At 53.4% G+C, this 25,391-nt stretch overlaps 9 protein-coding genes across 9 annotated transcripts; 4 read left to right on the top strand and 5 right to left on the bottom strand.

Annotated features, from left to right (window-relative positions):
- Window positions 1-197: 197 nt before the first annotated feature.
- Window positions 198-1,370, top strand: G647_03581 (uncharacterized protein; the record flags this gene model as incomplete). The annotated part of the gene is made up of 4 exons (XM_008727926.1): window positions 198-298; window positions 420-539; window positions 608-859; window positions 944-1,370. 4 exons carry the CDS (start codon window positions 198-200, stop codon window positions 1,368-1,370), a joined length of 900 nt encoding a protein of 299 aa, XP_008726148.1.
- Window positions 1,371-5,818: 4,448 nt separating this feature from the next.
- Window positions 5,819-7,374, top strand: G647_03580 (uncharacterized protein; the record flags this gene model as incomplete). The annotated part of the gene is made up of 3 exons (XM_008727925.1): window positions 5,819-5,872; window positions 5,996-6,009; window positions 6,483-7,374. The coding sequence occupies 3 exons, from the start codon at window positions 5,819-5,821 to the stop codon at window positions 7,372-7,374; spliced, it is 960 nt and encodes a 319-aa protein (XP_008726147.1).
- Window positions 7,375-8,406: 1,032 nt separating this feature from the next.
- Window positions 8,407-9,219, bottom strand: G647_03579 (uncharacterized protein; the record flags this gene model as incomplete). The annotated part of the gene is made up of 1 exon (XM_008727924.1): window positions 8,407-9,219. One exon carries the CDS (start codon window positions 9,217-9,219, stop codon window positions 8,407-8,409), a length of 813 nt encoding a protein of 270 aa, XP_008726146.1.
- A 1,340-nt stretch (window positions 9,220-10,559) lies between these two features.
- On the bottom strand, window positions 10,560-12,260 carry G647_03578 (uncharacterized protein; the record flags this gene model as incomplete). Its single annotated transcript, XM_008727923.1, has 1 exon — window positions 10,560-12,260. The coding sequence occupies one exon, from the start codon at window positions 12,258-12,260 to the stop codon at window positions 10,560-10,562; it is 1,701 nt and encodes a 566-aa protein (XP_008726145.1).
- A 943-nt stretch (window positions 12,261-13,203) lies between these two features.
- Window positions 13,204-13,782, top strand: G647_03577 (uncharacterized protein; the record flags this gene model as incomplete). Its single annotated transcript, XM_008727922.1, has 1 exon — window positions 13,204-13,782. The coding sequence occupies one exon, from the start codon at window positions 13,204-13,206 to the stop codon at window positions 13,780-13,782; it is 579 nt and encodes a 192-aa protein (XP_008726144.1).
- A 493-nt stretch (window positions 13,783-14,275) lies between these two features.
- On the top strand, window positions 14,276-15,434 carry G647_03576 (uncharacterized protein; the record flags this gene model as incomplete). The annotated part of the gene is made up of 2 exons (XM_008727921.1): window positions 14,276-14,291; window positions 14,359-15,434. 2 exons carry the CDS (start codon window positions 14,276-14,278, stop codon window positions 15,432-15,434), a joined length of 1,092 nt encoding a protein of 363 aa, XP_008726143.1.
- A 2,402-nt stretch (window positions 15,435-17,836) lies between these two features.
- G647_03575 (uncharacterized protein) lies at window positions 17,837-19,148 on the bottom strand (the record flags this gene model as incomplete). The annotated part of the gene is made up of 4 exons (XM_008727920.1): window positions 17,837-18,331; window positions 18,395-18,456; window positions 18,515-18,941; window positions 19,011-19,148. The coding sequence occupies 4 exons, from the start codon at window positions 19,146-19,148 to the stop codon at window positions 17,837-17,839; spliced, it is 1,122 nt and encodes a 373-aa protein (XP_008726142.1).
- Window positions 19,149-19,800: 652 nt separating this feature from the next.
- On the bottom strand, window positions 19,801-23,307 carry G647_03574 (uncharacterized protein; the record flags this gene model as incomplete). The annotated part of the gene is made up of 2 exons (XM_008727919.1): window positions 19,801-20,132; window positions 20,178-23,307. The coding sequence occupies 2 exons, from the start codon at window positions 23,305-23,307 to the stop codon at window positions 19,801-19,803; spliced, it is 3,462 nt and encodes a 1,153-aa protein (XP_008726141.1).
- An 832-nt stretch (window positions 23,308-24,139) lies between these two features.
- G647_03573 (uncharacterized protein) lies at window positions 24,140-24,649 on the bottom strand (the record flags this gene model as incomplete). Its single annotated transcript, XM_008727918.1, has 1 exon — window positions 24,140-24,649. One exon carries the CDS (start codon window positions 24,647-24,649, stop codon window positions 24,140-24,142), a length of 510 nt encoding a protein of 169 aa, XP_008726140.1.
- Window positions 24,650-25,391: the final 742 nt, after the last annotated feature.

The following is a 25,391-nucleotide window of genomic DNA, read 5'->3' as shown; positions in this document are numbered from 1 at the left end:
TGACTGTATTTGCTGTCCACGCAGTCTTTCTTCTCTCTTTGTTTTTGTTGTTCACAGTCATTTCCAAAATGTCGCCTTGAAGGTGTGTGTGCGTTTGTACAGTTCAGTTACTACCTGCTATCTAGTCGCCGTCGCTCCGTCTCCCTCTGCCTCGGGTTTCGACTTTCTGCGTAAACATCTACTGAGACTGCGTGGTGATGAAGATCGAAGTAGACACTCGTTCGTTAGGCCTTCCTTTCGACGCCGCTGGAATGCTGGCCCTCCTCCAGTTAGTCGTCGACTACCTGGCTCCCCTCTTGTAAGTCTTCAAGATCCGCAAGATCCGCAAGGACACACACATACGCGCGCACACGCGCAGAGACAGAGAGAGATGAGAAGATTGACGTCGAGGACGGCTGCGCTGACATGTGACCGTATAGTCTGGTGCTGTCGCCGATCACGTCCTACGCCGACCAAATCGCCTCGATACACAGGAGAAAAACGAGCGATGGATTTTCGTTGGATATACCCTTGATAATGCTGGTGGCATCAATATTGAAGTGCGTGTTGCGTTGCGTTGCGTCTGCCGAACTTCTCGGGGCTGCTGACACCACACTGCGCGACACAGAGTGTTCTACTGGTTCGGCGCGTACTACGACAAATCCCTCCTGGCGCAGGCCTGCCTGATGATCCTCGTCCAACTCGTACTGCTGAAAGTGGCGCTCGACAACAGAGCCCCCGCGGGAGAAAAGGGGGGCGTGGGCCACCAGCCGTTCCAGGGCTATGCGCACAACAGCCCCGGGCACAAGGGCATGCTGTGGGACTTTTTGATGGAAGGGAGACGCCCGTTTGGGTTTTGGCAGTGGAGTGCGACCAGACCGTGCGTTGCGCATTCTATGAAACGCTTGTCTGCAGTTTTGGGGGAGAATGAACACTGACCAAAGGCGATGCGCGCGCGACACAGATACTTCGTCTTCCTCGGATACTTTGCCGGCGGCCTCCTCTTCGTCCACGTCTTCCTGCCGTTCCTGTCTCGGACGCCCTTCTACATCACCCTCCTCGGCTACGTGGGTCTCGCCATCGAAGCCATCCTCCCGATCCCGCAAATCCTCAAGAATCACCGTGCTCGCTCGTGCAAGGGGTTTCGCCTCTCCGTGATCATCAATTGGCTGGCCGGAGATGCCATGAAAATGAGTTACTTTTTCTTGAGCAAGGAGTTTGTACCCTGGCCGTTCCGACTGTGTGGGATTTTCCAAGCTTGCTGCGACTCTTATTTGGGCGTGCAGTTTTGGATGTATGGCCAGGGCCCAGTGGGGATGCGCGAGGACATGGACGTGAGCATGGCGAACGTGGGAGCAGGGGGTATGGGCAAGGCAGGCTTCCCTGGCTGAACAGGGTTCTTACCAGCTCGAGAATGTGGCGAGTGTTAGCAGGAGCAGGGTCGCCACGATGTCACATTGTGCGGCTTTTACGCGCCGAATATACCTGCCATCTGCTTCGTTTCTCATCCCAAAGTAAGAGACTTTCCCAATTCTGGCATGCACAGGAATAGATAGACTCTGGCCAAGGGCGGCACTCGTACTCCGTACTCGCGCTGAGACAACGGTGAAATGCTTACCTAAATGAACCAGAGGCATCAGAAACCCTAACATGCATAACTTGCATTATGAGGCCAAGGTCTCGGTGGATGTAAGTACCTAGCCATACGTATGACGTTGTTCTCGTATCCTCGGTCTTGCGAGGGTGAAGCATCAGACCACATCGCCACGAAACAAGGCTGCAGCCATGGGTTTGAACTGGGGCCTCTGGCTTGCCTTTGATATGAGCGGGGGCCACCCAAATGGAAAAAGGATTCCTTGAGCCTCAACGTTCAGGCCGCCTCCCTCCCTCAGCCTTATATCGCGGACGGGCAGAGAGCAGAATTTTAACTACGTTTTCTGCCTCGATTTGCGCCACTCGCTTGGACTCGTACAAGGTATCCGTGTCCCTGAGCGCCATCACACTCCTCACTCTTTTTAATCTATCCATAGTTCTTAGGGCAGGGGGCGATTGTCGATTGAGTGAGTGACAATGCACTTCGATAGGCGGACGAGTACGGAGTACTACATAGTATCAAGCCCGACAGTGATCTGGAAGCGAATCAGTCGATGACCCCGTTGTGTGTACTCGTATCGGGTGATGCAAGCCAAGATCGTGAAGTGTAGTTGTGGCGGGACGAGGTCTGTTCATTCCCGAGAGAGCCTTGATGTCCTCTTACGGAGGACTGGTGGCTTGAAGCAGCAGCAGCAGTAGTCAATGACCGCCTAATGGTTTTAGCGACCAATCGTCATTGAGTGCCGCAGGGCTGCCGAGGACTGTTGTCAAAGCCTCGTGTGGCTTTCTTGCATTGGATCTTGACCCGCAGGCCTTTTCGCCAGTTCCCTTCTCGTATACTCCGTACTGAGGTTGTGGCTCAGACCATGCAAGCTCCCAAGAAAGGGATCAATGGAATTGCACCACCGTACGTGGTCCTGCTTTCCAGCTTGATAATACTTTGAGTCGGCCACACACTACGACTATGGTGAGATGCGAGCTTGCAGTCTTAAGACTGTTGCGATGCGGTATGGTGAACTGTGCTCGGAGTTCATCTCACCGTAACACGTTTATGACGTCAACTATTGGGAGCAGGGAAAGGTAGCGCTGAACCCAAAGACGCTCAACTGAGCACAGCAGGTAAGTGTAGCCAGGACGGCCTCTCACACCAGCTCTGCCTAGAAAAGCGACGTTCAGAGAGTCGACGACCAGCCACGATCGCAATTCCCAAAGCCGTTGACCTTGACCCACAGCACGGGTTGATAGGCCCATCTCGACCTAGGAACTGCAACTCACCTGGACCACTTTTCTTTCTGTCGGCCTCGCGGGTACGAGGCAACAAGCCGCTCTGCTCGACATACAACGGCGTGCGGCATCCGACTTCACCAACGCAAGCATCATAGACACATCCGAATATTCGTTTGGATGTTCTACACCCTGATTGTACCGCCCCATGCAACCAGGGTATGAAGAGGCGGAAAACAGGCAAACCGTAAGGAAACAACCAATATCCACCGTCTGTGTGGAAGCGACAAAGGACTCCGGGACTTTCTTGCTGCATTTTCCCCACATCGAAAGAGGCGTTACCTCCCAGTGCTCAAGCTCATACCAGCAACTCCGTCTGTCGAGCTCCAGAGCGCACGTTGTTATACCTGTGACAGGACCGGACGAAAGACCCGTGGACAACATGAGAGTGGCGCAGGAGAATTGCAGACTAGCGGTTGGTGATCGGGGCCTCCCAGATTATTGAACGACTCCTGACCATTAAACAAGAGTCGACTCATTTCGTTCAAAGCTAGACCATGTCGATACCGACCTCAGTCGCACCACTTCTTCGTTTCGGACCGGCAAGCAGCCCGGACTAGTCAATCATCGCGGCCGAAAGAAGCCAGCGGTCAAGTCATCATGAGGCATGAGATATGCAGAGTACAGGCGCTGGCGAGGTGATGCCCAGTTGAGGATGGGGTTGGCAGTGGCATCGTTCTGGTCGTCCTTGCCGTCTAGGACCACAGATTTCCTAGCTCGTGCTGAAGTAACTGGGATGGATGCGCCATGACGAGTACAATAAGACCGCTGGATCCGCAGACAAGGGTCGAGCTCGTGGCAAGGCCAAGCTTTACTTTGCTTACAGCAGGGTTATAATGGGCTGCCTGCGTTTGGTCTCCCGCATCGAGCAATCTTCTGGAAGCGAGAGGTCGTGACAGACACCTAAGTATGCAGTTTTATGAAAGTCGTCCGTTGGCCAAGCAGCTACGCTGTGGTGTCCCATGTCTCCCGCCAGTATCCGGCTTCGTTTGTTTGTCTTCGGGGCTTGCATGCTGTGGAAGAGCGGAAAATTGTATCAGTATCGCGCGGTGGTTGGCGTGTCACATGTTCCATAAGCACGGCTTGCAGTGAAATCGGACGGCGCCCGAGAGGAGAGATGTGCGCTATCGCTGCCATTCGTGCACCCAAGCCTTGAGAGGTTGAGTGAATACCGAACCATGGTAAGAAATTGATGGTGTTGAAGGGCGGGATGACGTGTTTGGATGAAGCTGCTCACCAGAGATGGCCGAGTTGCTGCTTCTTTCCGCCCCGAGTGCCCCGAATCCCCTCAGCACAAAGCTCCGGGCGCCGCTTGAACGTTCTGCCAGCCTCGAATTGGGCGACCTTCCCAATCTTCCCCTCAGACATCTCACCATGTCATGCCTGCCGATTCAATTCGTGGGTTTGCTGCGCCAACGCCGAACCCTTCTGGCTTGTTCCTGCGTCGCCTGGGCCCCTTGTTCGCATGCACAGAGGCAACTTCCGCCACGACCATCCCACTCGAGTCGCCTCGCTAATTACTCGTACTCGTAGGTTCTGCTGCGTCCTTCCTGCGCTCCGTCCAAAGTCCGGGACTCCACCACGGCCACTGAACCGAACCATGAGTAAGCGCTGATCACACTGGCCCTCGAGCCTCTGCGCCCTCGCACGCCGCTCCAACTGTGCGATGAATTGCCCGTCCCTTTCTTTTTTGCTTGCCCTTAGTCAATCTGAGACCCTAGTCAATCCCCATCCCCAGTCTGGATTCTGCTGACTGGCCCAGATTGACCAGGGCGCGCGCCGATTCCAGGACTCCTCAGAGCGCTGCGGGTCTCCGCCGTAAACAGATCTTCGCGCTGTTATTCTGCTCTCTCAACTCCGTACCTCGTACCTGTGACGGCCACAACGCATATTGCCGCAGCTGCAAACACCACCCCCTCGAACATCGCGTCTGGCCGTATCGAGTACCTCTTCCTTGTTCCAGCGCCGTGTGACGCAACAGGCCTCGATTTAGCATAGCCATACCTGCAGCGTTGCAGTCCGCCGACCGATATCCGCGTTTTAAATCCTCCACACGCAACACGTCCTTGTCGAGACTTGCGTCCCCAAGCGTAAGCGGGCGATTCTGATCAGCCCGAGAAAGGCCACGCACTCGCATCTGAATTCTAAGTCCGAACGATTGCCCGGAGACCACCCCTCGTATTTTGCCAAACCGTCAAGCTGTTGAACTCGTGTATCTCCCAAGACATTCTCCAACCCTCGGTGCAGTGACATAACGGACGCAACAGTCATCACACGGCTCTGCGGAAATCGAACAACTGATCGAGCCCTGTTGTAATAGACCACCTCTGAGCCTTCACCGCTCGACTTCCGTTTCTATATCAATCGTCAGCAACCCGGCCCGGCGTATTGATTCACTTTGCTTCTTCTCTCTACCAATCAACCGGGTCTCGGTACGATTACAGATATTTACCAGCTCCCTGTTCTCCTCAGATCTAGATCGCGGAGACCGGCCGCCAGTGACCGACCAGACCTCACATCAACGACACCTCGTGCGAATCTTCGATCTTGCGCGCAACGCTCTTCGGGATCGATTGCGACGGCCCTGAAGGTGCCCAGGCTTCCAAATCAACTCCCCCACGCCTTCTCAATCCTGCCTTTCGGCAACGCAGAGACTTAGTCAGGCATCTTGCCATCACGAGAGAAAGGAAAGCAGAGGCAACGATTCGTCAACACGTTACCGCGATTTGACAGTTGGGACCATTACCAAAGGTTATTCACCTGACTCCGCACCGCTCCGACTACATCCAACGAACATCGCGCTTTCTCACTGCCATAATCACCTGCAGCTGCATGTCAACCTGACAGACTTCATCAAGGACATCCAGAGCCCAAGCCCCGAGATTGATCTCATCTTAAGTCTGTGAAGAGTCCGCAGCTTCATCTGCCATCCTCAGGACCTGAGCTTATCCTTCGTGTCAAAATGCCCACTCGAATAAGTGGTGCCTGCAACGGGTGCCGTACGAAGAAACAGAAGGTATGTTAACACATGACCTTTCCACCCACGGACCTACCCTTCTACCTGTATGGACGCTTGCCAGGTGTGGCACTTTGTTCATCATCGTTGAGCACAGAAACACGCTGACTTTTGGTCCCATAGTGCAGTGGTGACCGGTGAGTTACACCCCGATGTCTTTTCGAGTGTCGATTCAAGCAAATCTTTTCACAAGAGGAGGGGCAGTACTTCCTTTTATACGCCTCGGGTCTCTACTACCCCAGATCAGCTCTCCAGGTATTTGTTCGTGGGGTTGTCTGCGTGGCTAAATCGTTTTGGCACAACGATTTGGGCAAGGCCAGATCTGATACCCTCTCCACCAATGGGATCTTGATTTGACGCCGTTATCAAGCCAGCATTCGGCTGTTTGTTCATTACCACTTGCGCGGCCATCAGATATTGATATCCTGACGGTAACTGATTCTTCCGGCTTAACAGATCTGGCTGCTCACAGTGCCACGCTGCCGGTATACAATGTACATGGCCTGAACAAAGAAAAAGGTAAGATTAAACCGGCCTGAGAGCATCCCGTTTCCCATTCGAAGCCTCTAACCTGCGACTGATCCCGAATGGTACTAACTCTCCGTTTTAGAGGTCCTGCCAAGGGCTACATCGAAGGCCTTGAGCACCGTCTCCACGAAGCCGAATCACTTCTCCTTGCACTACTTCCCATTATCTCGATAGAGCAGTTAAAATGCGCAACCGACTCATTAGCTGACGGTCCTTCCACCATCAACATCCCGGGACTGAAAACTCGTGATTCACAATCACCTGGGCCCCATGCTCTGCGAACCAGCCCCCCTGTGCTCAACAAGAAGACAGGCATTGATTATTGGGAATCATTCCCTCTCGATACTGTCGAGAATATCCGCAAATGGCAGAACGACTGCGCCGCGCACTCCGGTGCCGCCAATGGTCAGACTCAATCGCTTAGGAACTCAATTGATGATTCTCAATCACATACGAATATCCTCGCCGCTCTGAATCACGGCCCCAGTCACTCGCGACCCGCTTCAGTCGACCTCTCTCGCCATGGCCATGGCCACAACCACTCGCATTCACAATCCGCCCCTTTCCGGTCCATGAGCAGCGACTCGTACCGCTCCGGCGCCAGCACCCCCATCCACATGCCTCAACACTCCCACTCGCAACCATCCCTCCCGACCACGTCGGGCTCCCAGCAACAATCAAGTCAACAGCAAACGTCAACACCGAACTGGCAATCCCTTACCCTCTTCTCACCTAACACCACCACAAGCTCACCTAATGTCACATCCAGTCCTTCTGCTGGCACTGGCGCCGGTGTCGGTGCCGAAGCGTTATTACTGCAGAGTTTCGCCGACTCGAGTTGGGCACAGGCGCAGACGATGAATAGTGGAATGGGTATGGGCGGGATGGGAAATGGTTTATCCGTCGAAAGTGGGCCGATGGAGGTCGACACTGGATTCTTCTCGAGTGACATGCAGAGACGGTTATTCTGGTAGTAGGGGTCGATAGATTATGACATTGGGACGGAGCGTTTGCAAGTCGGGTCTTGAGCAATCAACTATGGCGGACTGGAGTTCAGGGTAAACCGGGACACGATTGTGCTTCTGCTACTTGCTTGCGCGTGCAATGGGTGATTCATCGCCACTTGACCAGCTGAAGCTGGGTGCCGATTCGAACTGGGGTATGGAGCAGATGGAGCAGACTGAAGGCGATGCCGATGAGGCTTATGATATCTCCGGTCCCGCTGCGTTCAAGGAGCTTCGAACATTACCAAACCGTTCAATACTCCGTAGTCCATACTTCCACTCTAACATCTCGGCACGAGGCTGTTTTCACGTACTGTGCTATATCGTGATAAGAGTGTTGACCCTTTACGTGCCGGGCTATATCATGCCAAAAGGACATTGATCCAGCCAATTGACTTCTGTGTCGGGCCGTCCTTACTTCGTCTCTACTAATTAAACATAACACAAACTGGAACGGACGTCCCCGCATACATTGCGCAGTCAGTCCACTTGGAGGGAGATGGAGCAGGGCTAGAAACGAGCGAAAGACAAGATATATAAAGTAGCCAGCTACTGACCGTACTCAGTGAGCTACTGTAGCTACACTAGCTAGCCGTATGAAGGACGGGAGGCTCCAAAACACGCCCTAATGTTTACTTAATGTAGTGAACACTTGACGCGCCCATTTGTATTGAATACGGAATTGACTACTCCGTACTCCTTATAGGGCCCGACAATCATTTCATTGTGTACATTACCGTACCTAGCACGCAACGGTACAGCACCGGTTTCGACTGTCGCGAATCCTCGTCCGCTACATACGCTACATACTAAGGTCGAGTCCGTGGACCATGCATGGTACTTTGTCTCAGTGACTTGCCAGTCAGATCTCGAGAATAATTGCTGCGCTGCGCTGCGCTGCGCTAGGCTGCACTGCACTGCACTGGTTTCTGTCTCGTTTCCTGACCGTCATACCCCGTATCACTGACATGCATGCTCTAATGTAGCTAGCTAGCTAGCTAGCTAACGCTGCCGTCTCCCTCGTCGTCGGGCTCGAGGTCCCTCATCCGCTGGATGACCGAGCTCACGTCGCCGGTCCATATATTCTCGCTGCAAGACATCGAGACCGTACTCGATGGCGAAGTTTCGGGTGCCCGTGCACAGACCCTGCCAACTTCGACTGGCCGACCGTTCCCTCTGGCGCCGGCTGCGATATCCGTCGGGCAACCCGGCCTCGTTGTCCTCGTAGTCGGCATCGGCGGCGGTGCTGTCGCGGTAGTGGGATCGTGATTCCCGTCTCCCCTGCCTGCGACGCATGTCGTCTTCTCGGCCTTCGAGGAGGAAGTCGAGCTCGGCGTCCGCGTCGGTACGACGGACCGGGAAGCGATCTCGCCAGCTGTAGTCCAGCTCGGTGTCGTCGCGGTACTGGCCGCGGGGGAGGGCACGTTCCCACCGCTCGTAGAAACCCAGCTCGTCTCCGTCGTAAGTGGCGAGACGGCGGCGGTGGCGTCTGTTGTGGAAGGAGTCTCGTGGGATGCGGGTCGGGGCGTAGAATCCGTCACTCTCGTTGGATGACGACCACGCGTACCGTCCGCGTTGTGGGTTGAAGGCCCTCCCGCTGCGGTAGAGGTTCGTGTGCCGGTGTGAGTCGAGGTCCCGGCCACGGTCGGTGTAGTCGCGGGATAGGTTGCTTCGACGGTCGCGGTCGCGCGACGGGATTGGTGGTCTGGAGAAGGAGTCGTTGCTCGAATACGTCCAATCTCTGGGTCGGCGGCCTTGGTGGCCATGACGTTCCGGTTCGCCACAGTATCCCGAGCTTGAGTCGCTACAAGGCATGCTGAGGTAGTCCGCTCGTTGTGTCTTCTCGGGTAGAGAGTCTCAGGGGGTTAGGAGAGAGCTGGAGATTCGAAGCTCCAGCCCACACTGGTCCTCTCTCCTGCGTTTGCTGTGGTCATTGCAGTGATCCTAGGTTTTGATGTATATCAGTGAACGATCAGACTGGTTTGGCAATGTGTCCCAGGACTCGTGGAGTGCTGTTCCGCCATCACCCTGGTCTTTGAGTGATAGAGGGTGAAAGCGTGAGGATCTCTGAATATCCACACCCAGCACCTGGTGATCCGGAGCTGTTGGCATGACTTGTGCATTCCGTGAGGCCGACGAACTGGAACGGTGGAGTTTGTCTCCTGCTTTGATAGACAGCTCCTCTCCCACGGATTGAGTCGCTGGATAAGAGTGAAAGCAGGTGTCAATCGCAAGCGCCATGAAGGCAAACCCGGAGCGAGCGGCTCACATGGAGTGCAAAAATAGTGTCCCACTAAATGACGACCTTCTCTTCATCTCAGGATGCGGCTCTTCACAGCCACGTTTTAAGATCACATGACATTGTCGGTGACAGGTGTGAATATATTTTATTCCACCAGAAATGCTCCCAACAATTCCTCGCTGGTTGAGATCAAACTAGCATCGGCTAGCAGGCGTGCCAGTGACGAATTGTCGAGAACCCTTCGACTCCGAATCCGACACCGACACCGAACTAACGACCGATATCGAAGACTCGTTCCTAACCGGCCACTTCGACCGAAGCCGAAGTACCAAAAATGCGTTTGCCTACTTGACAGCTATAGTCAAATCGGCGCCTATCCGAGGATGGGCGTGAGATGGGGAGTAGTCCTGGTTCGCCAAAACCGGATATAGCCCGATCAAAGTGTGGGATCTGTCATGAAAGCTCGAAACAACCTCTTCTATGAAGGAAGAAGTTGTAGTAGAGTTTTTGTCCTCTGTTCGATTGTGCCGAATTCTTTTTTGCCTTCGAAGGCGCGCAGGAAGATTGCGGGCTGTTCCTTCACCACCCACCAAGAGATTTCTTAGTGAAGTGAGGCGTCGTAAAGGTTTGTTGCGCACAGATATCGAGCTCTCTCCGCAGATTGGCACACGATATTGTACCATACTGAATAACGCTGGTCGGACACGGTCTCTTCGGGCAATCTCATATCTGCAGTCAAAGCGGTTCGTACTCAAGTGCGCGGTTCAAAGGTGCCTGTTTCCAGGTTTCTGAAGTCGGTCACGGCGGATTCCCCAAATCCGGTTCCCTTGGGTCGGCTTTTTGGTGTTCAGTGTCGCAGTCCCAGCGAAAGGGCTATAGGCTCAGTACTAAACATCATTCAATGCTCCCGCCTTCATGTAAATGAACTCGCGATCTTGCTCCTAGCTCGGATCTTCGGTCCATAGAGCACCAGCACCCAAGGTACCAGGGTCAAGGCCAAGCCAATGCCACCTAGCAAACTGCTTGCAGCCTGAAACCCCAAGTTCGTGAACAATTGATTCGTCACTAGTGGGAAGGAGCCGCCTAGCAAGTTCCGGCAGAGGCCCGAGGCAGCTAGCGCTGAGCTTGCATAGATATGGTAGCAATCAGCGGTATAGTTGAAGGTTGCCAGGAAGATGCTGAAGATGCCCATGGTTGCTACGCCCACAGCAATGGTTGGCACGATCCAATGTATGGACGGATAGCATGTCCAGCCGAACCAGAAGAGTCCAATAGGCATCAGTGCCGATTCGATGCAGGTGAACATAAGTCGTCCCTCTGGACTACCGTTGACCTTCGCAGGGTAATGCTTAGCAGCCCATCTTTCCTGCCAGATGCTCAGGATGGTAGAAATGATCGCCCCGACACACATTGATATGAACACCAGTCCAGTATGCTCAAGAGAAAACCCATAGCTGACTTCGAAGACGAGGGGAATGGATCCGAACTGTAGGTAAAGCACCGCCCAGGAGAAGGCGATCCATAGACTGAACCAGAAAACCACAGGCTCGGTGAACAGCATCGTTATCGGCCTGTACAGCGAGACGACGATCATCTTGCCCAGCGAGGCTCTCTCTTCATCGGCTTTGACCTTCCATCGGATGCGGCATGTTCTGTTCCTCCTTTTCTCCGGATCTGTGCTGTCTACCTCCATGCCGAGAGCGCCAGCTTCTTCGAGCTTCTCATACCACTTGTTCAGCATCTTTGCCTTGCGGCTGAGGATGATGCTGCCGCGGGTCTCTTTAAAGAAGACCGTCACCAGCGCTACCAGCGTGCCGCTGGTCATCACCTGGATCCAAAATACCCACCGCCACAGAAGGCGCTGTGCCACGAAGCCGCTCACCAATGGGCCGAGGCCAGTGCCGAAGAGTGTGGCGCCCGTGAAGAGCACCATTGCCCAGTTACGATCCGCGGTAAGCCAGATGTCGGCCAGAATTCCGCCGACCATGGTCGAAAAGGTAGATCCTCCGACTCCGAGGAATAATCTGGCCAACAACATTCCTGCAAATGAGTCGGTCACCGCGCAGCATATCTGACATATAACGAAAAGGAGGCCTGTGACTACGAATACAGGTCTGCGGCCATTGATCTCGGAGAAGGGGGCCAGTATCATCGGGGCGATCCCAAACCCTACTGTGAAGATAGTGATGCCCGTTTTGTATGCCACGGCAGAGATGCCCCATTTCCTCGTCAGTTGGAGTGTTGGCGAGGCATAAGACCCGGCGGAATAGGCGGCTGCGATGTTGACTGAGCACGATAGGTATGTCATGAGTTTCTTCCGTGTCAGCGACCACGCAAGAGGGTTGTCGTAGTCCTTGAGGTTTGGGCATGGTGGCATTTCAGCCTTGTTATCGGGCGGAAGGACGGGCTTCAGCGGGATGTCTGTTTCGAAGGTCAAGTAACGGTATTCGATGTCGTCCGGCTCAGGTGACCCTGGTTCTCCTTTCGAAATCGGTACTTCAGCCTCGTCGACATTCTGCGCTGCCACCTCCACGGCGCCATCTTCGGCTAACGGGATCATGACATTTTGGTCCGATGCCGCGTCGTTCGTCTGTGGGATTTGACCCTGATGCATTGCAATCGAATACGTCAATACTTCCCGTTGCAGACGACCGCCGCCGAGCCGTTGTGTTTGTGGTGTGGAATCAAATCGCTCATCTCAGAAAGAAGTCTGGATGGCAGGTACCAAGGGGAGACGAGGTACTAGGAATAATCTGAGAGTTACAAAAGGTTCAATATTGGCTTTAGTGGTATTTCCGACCGACAGCTACGCTCTCTGGCTAGTAGCTCGTCCATCTCCCCGCGGTGATCTTCTGCATGTGCGGAGACCTTACCGAGGTGAATCGAGGCCATAGACATGGGGAGGAGAAGCTGACTCCGGAGACGTGCTGATGAATCATGTGCGTATGTCGGACCGGAAAGCTTCTATATGCAGGACGAGCGTATACTTCAACGTGGGCTGGCTGGGGGGATGAGAGGATGGTGAAGTTGCATACAGTAGAATGTGACTGGAAGAAAAAAAGTCGGCGAGCGACAGCGTCCGCCGGACTTAATATCCGGCTCCACGGCTTCACGACTCCGAGTGTTATCTTATCAACGCGTCGCCGACCGTGGGCAAGACGCGTCGCATCCAGCACAGAGCGTATGGCGTGCTTCTCGTGCATAAGAAACTTGGGCATATTGTATTGGACGTGGGATGTGAGGTCTAACAAACCCAACAGTCTACCGTGCCTAAATTCTGGCTCATCAACTGTGAGTGACAGGCGCCCGATCAGCCACATTTTCAACTCGTGGTGATGTAAGAGCCCGGAAAACGTCATGATTTCATAACTGGAGCATTCACTGTTGCCCCTGGCAAAAATGCCTGGCAAGCTCCGAGAGCTTCTTAAGGTGCTTTAGCTGCTCTCTCTTCACAGTGACTCCGTTATTTGCACGTCCAACATATCCTGCACCCAGAATTGCAGGTCTACTGATTGTATATTTGACAAAGACGGTGCTCAAAGTCCAGAACCTCCAGTATGGCGTCGAAACCGGCGAGCTCCTCCAAAGAGATGATGAAGAACAAGAATGGTGAGAGTCATCCTCTCAAAGCTCGTCGAACCTCGCTAACTTACTCAGTGGCCGGTGGCCCGCTGGGCGCACACTCCAAGGACCCTCCGGTCGGCTTTTACCGCGACGGCTACTGCAGGACTGGTCCTGAGGACAAGGGCAATCACTCGATAGCGGCAACAGTAAACCAAGAGTTCCTGGATTTCACAAACTCAAGAGGGAACAACTTGAGAGAAGCGGGCGTCAAGGACGGAATGAAGTGGTGTCTCTGCGCTCACCGATGGAAAGAAGCCTTTGACGCTGCACAAAAAGGGCAATTATCACAATCGGCTGTCCCAAAGGTCGCTTTGCATGCTTCACACGAGGACGCTCTGAAGGAAGTGAAGTACGGCGATCTGAGTAAATATGCTTCTGGTGGAGAAGCGGCGAAAGAGGGCACCCGAAATAGACAGGGCGCCCATGCAGACCCGGAGCAGCCTTCGCATAGCGTTGCAAAAGAGTCAAGTGACTTGAAGGGCCAGTCGCAGCCTCAAAAGGTCGGAGGATGAATGTGCCCTTCGACGGCGTGAGCTGAGTGTCAGTGGAGGACGAGGGTGGCGAAGAACAGGCGGATCTTGATGTGCATATGCATCTGCGCCGTATGTATAGATGCTCGGCCGTTGTACTCTAGGCCGAGGTGCGACTCTGCCGTGTCCGCCATGTCAATCAATCATCAAATGCCTTTCAAGCGATACCTGCATCGTCACTTCCCGACGCTCACTCACTCGACTGAGGTTCACCCTTGATGTATTCCGAGATTTAGCTTTGACGAACAGGACTCATTGAGCAACTTCAGCTTGAACGGGATTACAACTAATTACGTCTCTCCCAACCTCAATTCGCAATCGTCTCAACATCTCACGCGACTTCGAAATTCCGCCCTCTCCGCACCTCATTTTCGGCAGAGATCGAGCGACGATATCTATGCCTCTCATGCTTTGAAAGGGGCCTAGGAGAATATCTGTGTAGACAGCGTGCTAGGGTGAGCGCGCACCTGGCGCCATGTCGGACTCTGTGGGTATGTAGTTGTCCTCTCCTTTGCAACCCCTACCACCACCTGCCAGTCTGACACTTTTCCGACATAGACCGCGTATTTGTCCACGCGCTAGCCACGGTCCGACGATTACCACGCACTGGCTCTTCGCGGCCACCTCCTTCAGCCCGTCTACGTCTCTATGGCCTCTACAAACAGTCTATGGAAGGAGATGTGGAATCTATTCTCCCCCGACCGACGGTCCCCTCAGTTTCTCCAGATCCGAACAACTCAAAGTCAAATAATGTCCATCGCTATGCCTCCCGAGACCTAAGGGTGCGAGAAGCCGAGGCAGAAATAGAGAAATGGGACGCATGGCATGCTTGCGCCGGCATGAGCCGCACAGAAGCCAAACGCCGGTACATCAGCACGCTGATAGAGACGATGAAGGAGTATGCCAGCGGTACGCAGGAGTCCCGCGAACTAGTGGCGGAGTTGGAGTTCGTCTGGAATCAAATCAAGAGCCAGAGTGGCAGTTCGGAGGATGAAGACGCAGACTCACCCACCCGACGGCTAGAGCGTGCCGGCTTGAAACAGATGACCAGCTTCGGAAGTATACCTCCCGGGCAAAGTACTGGAGGCGAAGGTGGAAGTCTAAGCAGGATGAACTCGGATCCGAATCGATTGAGGGTGTTGTCACCGGTATCACAGCGAGACAGCGAGGATATAGTGGAAGGTGAGGAGGTGGATCCAGCAACAGGTGCTCTGGTTGGGCCTCTTTCATCGTCAAGGCCTGTCTCTTCCGACCCGGACTGGAAGAGTCGCATCGATTCTCACCTGCGACATCTATCGACCGAAGTCGCCGCACTCCGTGAACAACTGTCACAGAATAAACTCCTGTCCTCGTCGTCATTAGACGGCACTTTTACATCCCGGCGGCGGCGGATACTTCATCGAACATCGGCCTGGATCAAATGGCTAGCATGGGTGCTCATCCGGCAAATCCTTGTTGACGCAGGCTTGGTCTGCCTCTTCATCCTCTATGCCAGAGTGAAGGGACATAAAGATCGCCGAGTGGAAGATTGGGCCCGACGGCGGTGGAAGGACGCGACACGATTTCTTGCCGAAATGAATGGCTGGCTGAGAGGATCAATATCCGCGGTACGGATACCTGGGCTGAAAAGTTGAATCGCACTAAGAGTGAGACACAGAGCAGTCTCTGTCTGATCCTTGCGTCTCAGGATCAGGCACGTCTTCAAACGGTCGCACGAGATTTTCTCTCTCATTACACGACGGAAACAGCTGAGATGTTTGGGGCTGGCGGCGAGCTGAATGGCGGGATTTGACAAGCCCAGCGAGAGCAAGGAGGTTAGAATCAGTCCCTGCGGTTGGATCCTGCACAGATTCGGCTCTCTCGCGAAGGTTACTCCCAAGGAGGAGAGCATGCCGCCGCCTTGGACTCATCGATACTTCGTTGAGAAGCACTTCAGAATAACATGCTCCCGAATTCTTGTCGAAGCCACATCAGCTTGTCTTCAGCTGCTTTACAACAAGCTACGCCATGGGCCTGGGACTTTTACTGTCGCGAATCACGGACATGCGAGTCTCGATGAAAAGTCATGATTGGAAAAAGCGGAACTATACGCGACATACGATGAGACGCCGATATGGATAAGGACACATGGGACACGTGGGCTTAGACATTCCCGATCTCAGATCCCCGGTCTCCAGAGGAGCGCCATAATAACTAGATATACTTGAGCTGACGTCCACATCGAATGTTCCTCACTCCTACAGGACATTGTCATAGGCGTGCATATCTTATCCCCGCCTTACTGATTGATCTATGACAACTTGCCTGCATATCTATCCTAGCCCTACTCCGTACTTGATCGAACTTGACCTATCCCATACTTCCAGCCTTGCTGTAGGGCATGTACCATACTCGGTATACAACAATCGTACCATCCATTCTACACACTCCACTACTGGTGAACAGCCAGCCAGCCAGCCAGCCAGCCAGCCAGTCATTAACAAAGCAGCAACGCCACAAAGCCACTAGCCTTCTGTACAAGCACCATACTTTCTCGAAGCCAGCAGTTACCTACCTGGTACCAAGTCACCAACCAACCAGTTCAAAGTTGTAGATCTGTTTCCACCGCCTACCGATTGACAGACGTGGTGTCGGGTGGCGACCGGTGTTGTTCTTTATGTACTTTTGATACTCCGTAGACTCCTGGTAGTCACTAGGTAGTTACCGCGAGAATGAATAAATACGTAAGCACGAGAACCAGCACCGAGATGGCGTCGCGATTTCTAGCAACAAGCCGACGCAGTACGTACGTACGTACCTATCGTGGTAGGCACATATAAACCGGGCTCTTTACCTGCCTGTCTGCCTGTCTGTCTGACGGCCTGTCTGTCTGACGGCCTCTCTGCTTGCCTCTTTACCTACCCACCTATTTATCTACCCACTATTCATCTACCTATCTATTTACCTACCTACTAGCTAGCCAGATATCTACCCAGCTATCCAGTCCACGCCAATGGATCAAGTCCTACCTTGTAACCCCAATTCTAAACCCCCCACTCAGCATCCTCTCCCAGATTCCCCCGGGATCATACCGCCTCTGCACGTCCCTTACGAGGTCCACCATTCGATAACTACCTCCCTTGTTGTCTCCTTTGCACCGGTGTCGAAGCATAGCCCACACGTCCTGGTCCGATGCCGCGTAATTGCCGTACCGGAACGGATGGAGGGCGTTGTTCGAGGACCGTGCTAGATCTTCGGCGCGGGAGAGAATGTCGTTCAGTAGGGAGGTGTACCGTTCTGTGTTTGTTTCGTTGAGATAGTGGATTTCGAGGGAGAGTACTGAACGATTCCTTGTGTTAGGTAATTTGATGAGGGCGATGTATTGGAGGAGTCTTGGGTAGAGTGGACTTGACTAAGCGAGCGAGGGGGCAAGATTAGGATTAGATGTGATGAGGTTGGATGGGTATGACTGAATGGGCTTGGGCGGGATAGGATGGGTATGGGATCAGTACGGTATTTGCTGGGTAGACACGGAGAGAAGGGTCCCACGAGGGATGCAAAATATCGACATAAGATGAAAAGGCCCACACATCAGCATATGTTGTCATGGGCACGCGGAGCACAGAGCACGGAACAAGGACATCGACCTCGTCGTACATGGACTTACGTATCAGAGCCTCGTCCTCCTCATTCAGGAGCATGAGGTTTCTGTGCCCTCGTCCTTCTTGTACTTCTTGTGCTTCTGCTTGTCCTTGTCCGTGTGCCTGAGCTTGATTCCTCGCGTACCGCAAGTGAGGCAGCGTCAGAGGCTGGACGAGCATCCCGGCTTGGAGAACCGCTTCGCCGCGTGTGAAAGCCTCGTCTTGCAGAGCCGTCCTGACGAGATCGGTGATCTGCGCGAGTAGCGTGGGATCGTTCCGCACCGTCATAGTGGTTTTGTAGATTCTGTAGAAGCCAGACGGTGATCAGTTTCACTCTTACAACCTCGTCATATCGGGTATTTCTGGCGCTGGAGCGGCCGTCATTGATGAACCGTCAAAGCTACAGGGCACAAAACCTACCGGTACCCATAAGGATTACTCATTTCCACGAGCTCGGCAATGTCACTCATGGTTGATCTCCATGTCGAGGTGGATAGAGTTGGAATATCCAAAAAGCGTTGCCATAGTGGTGGGACAAGGAGGTTCTCGTCTGTGGTATCAACTTGTTTCTCCTCCGGCGGAACTAATCGCGCCAGCATGAGCATGTACACTGTGTTGTTCTGCCCGGGGTTGTTTAGCGTAGTGTCGAAGCCTACAGAGAGGTCCGCCGACGCGGAGTTGGGGTCCAGGTGGGCGTTTTGCGTGAGGTCACTGAGCGCACGGAGCACCGTGGGGATGTACTCATGGGAATACTGCAGGAGGGAGACGTGAAGAGGACCATTAGTCGGGAAGGTCTTGATGCGGAAGCGGGTGGCAATACCGAAATTGTTGGCCCCTCCTTTGAGGCAGGTGAAGAGGTCGGGGTGTATTGCCGCGGATGCGGTAATGAGGGTGCCGTTTGCCAGGACGACCTGGAATGATAGGGAAGAGTAAGTACAAAGTTGAGGTCAGTGGTGGCTGACAGAACATCTCACCTCGATCGACTCGACAGAGTCGGCGCCCCAGCCGTACAGGCTTGAGAATAGGGAGATGCCACCTTGGTCGGCCTCTTATCAGCGTTGCGTCCCGCTATAGGAGAAGGAGTGCTTATATACCACCGAGCAGGTACCCGCCCACGCCGACCGATGCAGCTCTTCCGCCCGTGACCGTTAGACCAAAAGCATCAAGAACCCGGTAGACATCGAGCCAACGAGTTCCAGTCCCAACATCCACATAAGACTGATCAGAAGCCAGTGATATGGAATCCAGGGCAGAAAGATCCAGCGTGATCCCGTCATCGACGTTCGAGGCGCCAGATGCAGTTGCATGTCCGCCACTCGAGATGGCAAACTTCACATCGTCGCCGAACTCAACGAGCTGCGACACCAGAGTGCCGACTTCCTCGCTCGTCGTAGGCGATATGCGACATGATGGCGTGAAGTCTGCCTGATTGGAAGCCCAGTATCGGGCCTGTTGAGACTGGTACTGTCTATCGGCAGGGAATGTGACAAGAGATGGGAAGCGTGTTGCCAGCGTGTGGCACTAAATGGCTGGTCTCAATGACTTGACTGTGAGGGAGAGAAGCGGCAAGGATGGGGTGGTGAAACCTACTGCTACTGGGGCGGCTTTAGGCTGAGAGTTTATCAGTGGAAGTTGCTCCTCTTGTGCCACGCAGACAAGGGCGAAGATGGCAATGATGGAAATCAAACTTGAAGCCCCATGGTCCCAGATCAGATACATGTAGTTCATCAATGTGGTGGTGGTAGAAGGAGGAGGGTTGAAGTTGATGAGCCGGTGATGGAACTGGCTGATAAGCATTTGCCAATCGTCCTGATACAAGGCTGGCTTGGCAGTATCAATATTGCAAAGAGACAGCGGACTCAATGTCCTTCTCCCGCAGGTAGGATGTCATCTTAGATCGAGAGGAGATGAGACCGAGTGCGACAGACTAGAGCGTCGAGTCAGGACGCTATACACACAGAACTCTTCAGTTAGTAGGTGAAACTACGACTGCACACCACGCAAGGTAGTAACGGACCACGTCTGTGGCATTGCGAAAAAATGAACAGGAAGATCCAAAGTCCGCGAAGGTTGGCGGCAGATGCCTTCTACCTCAAGCGAGCTGGATGTGACAATCGCCGGAAGACTCCCTGGCACAGCACGTCGTCTGTCGACGAGTTGGCTCAGCTGCTGATTCTCTTACCTGAATTCCTTCCTGACTCCGGCATCAGACGACAGACAGTAAGCCTTGTGAGTTACTTGATGACACACCTTTAAAATCGTCGGACTGTACGAGTAGGCGTCACCTTTTAACGGTCTCTATAAGTTGCCCGCATTTGGTGTGTTCTGCTACGTGAACCCGATCTTTCCAAGACAACACCCGCCAGCCCAACCATATCATTCATTCGTCATCATCGCTATCGAATATCCTCCTGGTCCTCTTCCTACTCCTGGGATTTGGCTTCGGGGTATCCTCCGTCTCGCTTCTCGCTGTCGGTATATTTCGAGAAGCTGGCAAAGAGTCATTGTGACCTTCATCAGCCCGAGCCCGCCTTGCCTTCTTGTCCGAGACCAAATCCTCGAGATCGGGCAACTCATCGTCCATGGCATCATAATCAATACTCTCTTGTGATACGAAGAAGCGTTTAGTGACGCTTGCCTCTCTTCCGGTGGCCAAAATCGGCGACACCGGCGACCGCAGAGAAGCCAGAGAGGAAAGATCATCTTCGAGCCCTCTTTCGTCCCCTGGGGATCCGCACTTCCTCCGCGGCACAGAACCTGGTGAACTCCCAACACCTTCATCGTCGTCATCGATGAAACTGTCATTGCCGTCATATTGCCCTACAGAGCTGCTTCGAAAAGTGCCACTAGTGGGGCCAGTGAAATTGAAAGATTTGAGCTTCGCTTTTGACCTCGACAGAGAGGCCTCACTGTCTGATTCAGCCTCAGTGCCTTCAAATACAGGCGTCGTGGCGAGCGGGAGGCGAGACTTCGTGTTCATCTTTTTCGCAGAGGACTTGTTGGCTGACGTCGTCGGCTTCGCTTCCGAGTCCAGACAGAGATCATCGTCCTCGATCTCTTCACACTTTGTTGGGCGTTCCCAGTCTCTGTTGGGAATGTTCATTGCTTTGTAGGCCCTAACCAACGTTTTGGTCTTCTTCGAGTGCTTGACAGAGCACGTCCTTCCAAATCGGCGTTGCTGCTCTGGATAAGCGTCGAATCGGACGAACTGAATGTACTCGTCCTCGGGCCCGGCTAGTCGAACATAACGGTCTTCAAGCTGTCGCTCTTGCGTCTCGGACAATAGTGGCTCGTTCACTGAAGGCAACAAAGCCGGTTCGTCAATTCTCTCAGGCTTTGTTGTGATTGTCCCCTTTTGCTTCGCTTTGGATTTTTTGTCACCCTTGCCCAGAAAAGCGAAGCCCGTCTCGACGCCATCCGGCATGTGGAATTTCTTTGGCGGCTTTTTGGCATTTCTTGCCCTCCTCCGTGTCGGCTCGACAGAGCCAGGCTGGCTGTTCTCAGTGGGTATCTCAATGACCCTCTTATCGACCTCCGGCACAATCTCTTTGGGCACAATCCGTGGAGACAGTTCGTCGCGGAAATTGAACTCCTTGCCACTGGCGATCTTGGCCTGCATCTTTTGGTAGTTGTCTTCGGATTGTGCAAAATCCTGCTCTTCCTTGCCACGCATCATGAGCAGCACGATATTTCCAGCCCGTTTGCGGCCCGTACGGCCCATGCGCTGAAGCATGCGAATAGGCGATTTGGAGCAATCATAGCATACGATAAGGTCGACCTCTCCGATGTCGAGACCTTCTTCTCCGATCGATGTTGCCACAATAGTGTTGTACTCTCCTGCCTTGAACTTCTGGATGATATCGAGCTGTGTCTTTTGGTTCATACCTTCTGAGCCACCCTTCGAACCGGATTGACCGACGAATACATGAGCTCGGATCATTGGACCGTGGCGATTGAGGACTCTCACAATCTCCTCAGCACTGTCACGATAATGTGCAAACACCATGATTCTTGTGTTGGTAGGCTCGGAAGCAGTCCGTGCAGTGCCCTCGCCAGCGTTCATGAAGTGGTTGAGCACGACCCTTTTCAGGTAACTCAGCTTCGGATGCCCCTCGAAGTCGGGGTCATTTATCCACAACGCCAGCCGATTCATCATCTTCTTGAAGTTCTCGTTGTCGGTGATTTGTTTGGCTGTCTTGCCACTACCGGCGTCTTGAACGAACATTTTCATTTTGTGGTAGAACGGTCCAATACCATGGTACTTCAACAGTTCGATGTTATGAGCCAAGCTCATCAGAACCGTGGAGATTGCCTTGATCATGCCCTTGACTGACTGAGGGGCCCTGCGGCCTGCTTCGGACGACTGCCACTTGTCCCAGGACATCTTTAGACCGAACAGCGTGATCCTTGTGGGATCCTTACCCCACGCAGCCCCTTGAGAGTGCAACTTGTTCAAAAGCGGTTGAAGAGTGGCCGCCAACAGCTCCAGCACCATCGTCATCTCCTCTGAATTCTCAAATACCTCGGTTTGGACGTTCCGGTTGTGGACAAAATCACGAATGTCAATTGAGTCCTCGGTCCTGATCTCGACTCTAGCGATCCCCAGACCATCAATAACTTCCTGCACTGTCTCGACATCCTTGCCCGGCGTTGCTGTAAGAGCCAGAACTCGAAAACTAGAGTTGAATCGTCTCAGGAACTTGACGACTTCGACATATGCATAACTGCCGGTTGCCTTGTGTGCTTCGTCGACGACAACCAGAACGACCTTTTTCGGATCACAATAGCCATGTTTGAGGTCGTTTACGAGAGTTTGAGGTGTCATGAAGAAGACTCGTTTCTCTTGCCATTCTTCTGCTCGAATTGCTGGCGAAACCTCGCCCGTCAGCATGGTAGTCTGTGATCGAGGGATACCAGCAATGTTGAAGCATGCATCAATCTGTTGTGACACCAGCGGTTTCGTTGGCGCAACGAAGATTATCTGCGCATGCTTCGTCCAACGGTACCAGTTCAGCATGACTGTTGCCGCTATAAAGGTCTTCCCCAGGCCGGTAGGCAGAGCGACCAAGACATTGTGGAATAATCCCTTGTGGACGATATTGTATTGATAGTCCCGGATTCTGCCAAGGTTGGTGGGGTACACCCAGGTACCCATTGCATTTCGGTCGATCTCATGGTGGGTTGGAGGTTCATTCCGGTTCGCCAGAGGCCAATTATGGGCTCTGGACTGCGTTTGCGTGCGAGGTGGCTCCGGTTGAGTGGTATGAATTCCGTGTAAGGTGGTTTGTCGGAAAGAGGAAGATCTCTGCAACTGTTGACGCGGAGCCAAAGCGTGGGTAGGTTTGCTTTGATGAGAGCCTCCGCCGGTATCTCCGTTAGCAGGGAGATTGATGTCGTTCGCCGCCAAGCCCTGGTGTTCGGCATCGACATCATCAAGGGCTGCTAAAAGCTCTAGCTCATCAGTGTCATCGACATCAAACTCATCGTCGGTTGGGAGAGCTTGAGGCGCGGGGCGACTTGACGCGTAGGTGGGTGGCAAGCTCTTTAGAGGAGAAGGTGATGGTGAAGGGGTTTTCCGTGGTTTCATCCATCGAGGACCTCGGATCCGTGAGGGACTGGAGTATTGCTGCGTTAATTGGGTAACAAAGGTGTCGGGATGGCTTTCTCCAGCAGGTACGTAGATGCGGTCATCGTATTTAGACTTCTTGTTCTCTTTGCCCTCGCCCTCTGGATGTGCTGGCAAATCATAGTCGTTCTCTTGTGTACACGGGTTGCTCAAATCAGGATCGAGCCGACGGCGTTTGCGCGAACGAGGGATACGCTCAGATTGCGAACTCGGCACCAGGACATCCGAGCTCTCTTCTGCTTCATCATCTAGGAAGTCCATAGCGTCGCATTTTGCATCACATGCTGGGCTTGCAACTGTCCATGAATATTGATGAGACTTGGAATGAGGTGGAAGGTGAGGTTGAAAAGCGCGCGTAAAGCTGAACGCGTGTCCACGTGTCGTTGGTTTCGGCATTGTTGCTGGAAGTGCAACTGCTACGGCGCAGCACAAGGCGATTCCAGGGAAGTTCAGAACGCCCTCATCCCCTTCTCGCCCTTTCATCATCCTGCTCGTTCGACCAATCTTGAGGCTTACTCAGTAGTCCCGTAACACCCTCCACCTGTCGGCAAGTCCACTTCATTGAATCATAAGAGAGCGTGTAGTGGACGCACACAGGATCCGAACACCCACCACATCTCCTCTTCCTCTCGAGCCACCATCATGCCGTCAAGCCGCAACCTCCCAACACGCGAGCCGTGTTGGACTGGACAGCAGAGAGAATAGTACCCGAGCCTATTAAAGGCAGCTGGATCTACAAGGTTCAAACAGATTACAGCAATAGAGATTCGATCTTGACGATGCTGTTGAGTCTCGACAGTGAAGGCAACACTGCGAAAATGAAAACTAACAACTACCATTAAGATGTACGTTTGCACTAATCCGGCACTATATATGTGTACATAACGAATGTGTAATTCGATGTGTCAGGCACATGGCGTCGATATACCCCGTCCGACCGACTGACTGAACAAAGCGCCCGAGCTGGTTCGTGTTCATGGTCCTTTTTGCAGTCTGTGCCTACTTTTTCCCCTTTGTGGGAAATGTCGTTCCCTCCTCGCTTCGTGATGGCATACGCCGTCATCACTGTGCCAGCTCCCGAAGTGGCAGATATCTAGAACAGCCGGACTTTCGGCTTGTTCAGTCTCTTCAGCATATTCGGCTTCATCAGATCTCTCTTCGACATCTTTCTCTTCTCAGGCACGGCCGAGCAGTCTGTGCCGCCTGAGTTCCAGCAGTCCAGTGCGTCAGTGGCGGTCGACTCCTCGAAGGTGTAGCAAGTATAGAACCACTGAGCCGCTACCGTGGCATCGGCGTCTGGCAACTCATCGTCGCAGAGAATACATTCAGCCGCGGCATAGAGGCCAGACTCATCACCCAAAGCCTTGGTACCACAGGCACACTTGATGGGGGCGGTGTCGGTAAAACTTTCGCCAGTCGCGACAGCCGGATCGGTCGTGTTGGAGCAATACTCGAGGATGATATACCAGTCGATGCAAGGATAGACTGCGGGGCACGGAATCTCGTCTTCACTGCCGCTGCCACCCGAAGAGGTCTGTGGGATGGCGGCCGCAAGACCGACCACCAACGAGACTGTGACAATAAAGGTAGACAAAAGCTTCATTCTGCAGGTGGCCACGTCAGGCTAGAAGACGCGGTGTTGGAGGGAAAAGACCAACGTACTTGAATGCTGGACAGTTACAGAGGCGCCTCGTGAAAGGAATGGGCTAGTTGGGAAGCTTGCTGGGAGAATTCGAAGGAGTCGAAGTCGTTGTAAGTCTGTCAGGAGTGAAGGACAAGGAAGCTGGAATTAGGCCTTGAGTGTTTTATATACTCGTTCCGGCCGAGACTCGCGCGGAGTGAGCAGTATGATGAGGTTCTGGTGTTGGCCGCATGAGGCAGTGTGAAGGACACCCTTCTCGATGCACGTTGTACAAATAACATAACCAGATGAAGAGTACGAGATTCCAGCCCCCGAACGTGCGCATTGCGACAGACACAAGATTTCAGAGCGTGCCAGCCTGATTGAGCGAACGGATACGGCATCAGCTTCGGACCAGCTCTCTGGGACGTGCAGCACCAAGACCAAGGCAGACTCGAGCCTCGTTTTAGCTGCAAACAATTCCAAAATCCGCTCGTGGCCTGCAGAGCAAGCCGATCAGTTGCGTAACAACATCATGCAGGTGTGGAAACAGCCCAACCGACCGCCACTTTGGACGATTCAGAGGCGACCCAACTCTGCTGTCGTCAGTGAATTTGAGGCAGCCAGGACCAAGCAGGAAGGACGTGTTGACTGTCGTGCCAGTAAACCAGCAGCAGGTACCATGCACAAACCGGTAAGAGATGTTCGTATTTGGTGGGATATG

The sequence above is a fragment of the Cladophialophora carrionii genome (assembly GCF_000365165.1).
Source record: "Cladophialophora carrionii CBS 160.54 unplaced genomic scaffold supercont1.3, whole genome shotgun sequence".
Taxonomy (NCBI): domain Eukaryota; kingdom Fungi; phylum Ascomycota; class Eurotiomycetes; order Chaetothyriales; family Herpotrichiellaceae; genus Cladophialophora; species Cladophialophora carrionii.
This window is presented reverse-complemented; position numbering and strand designations above follow the sequence as displayed.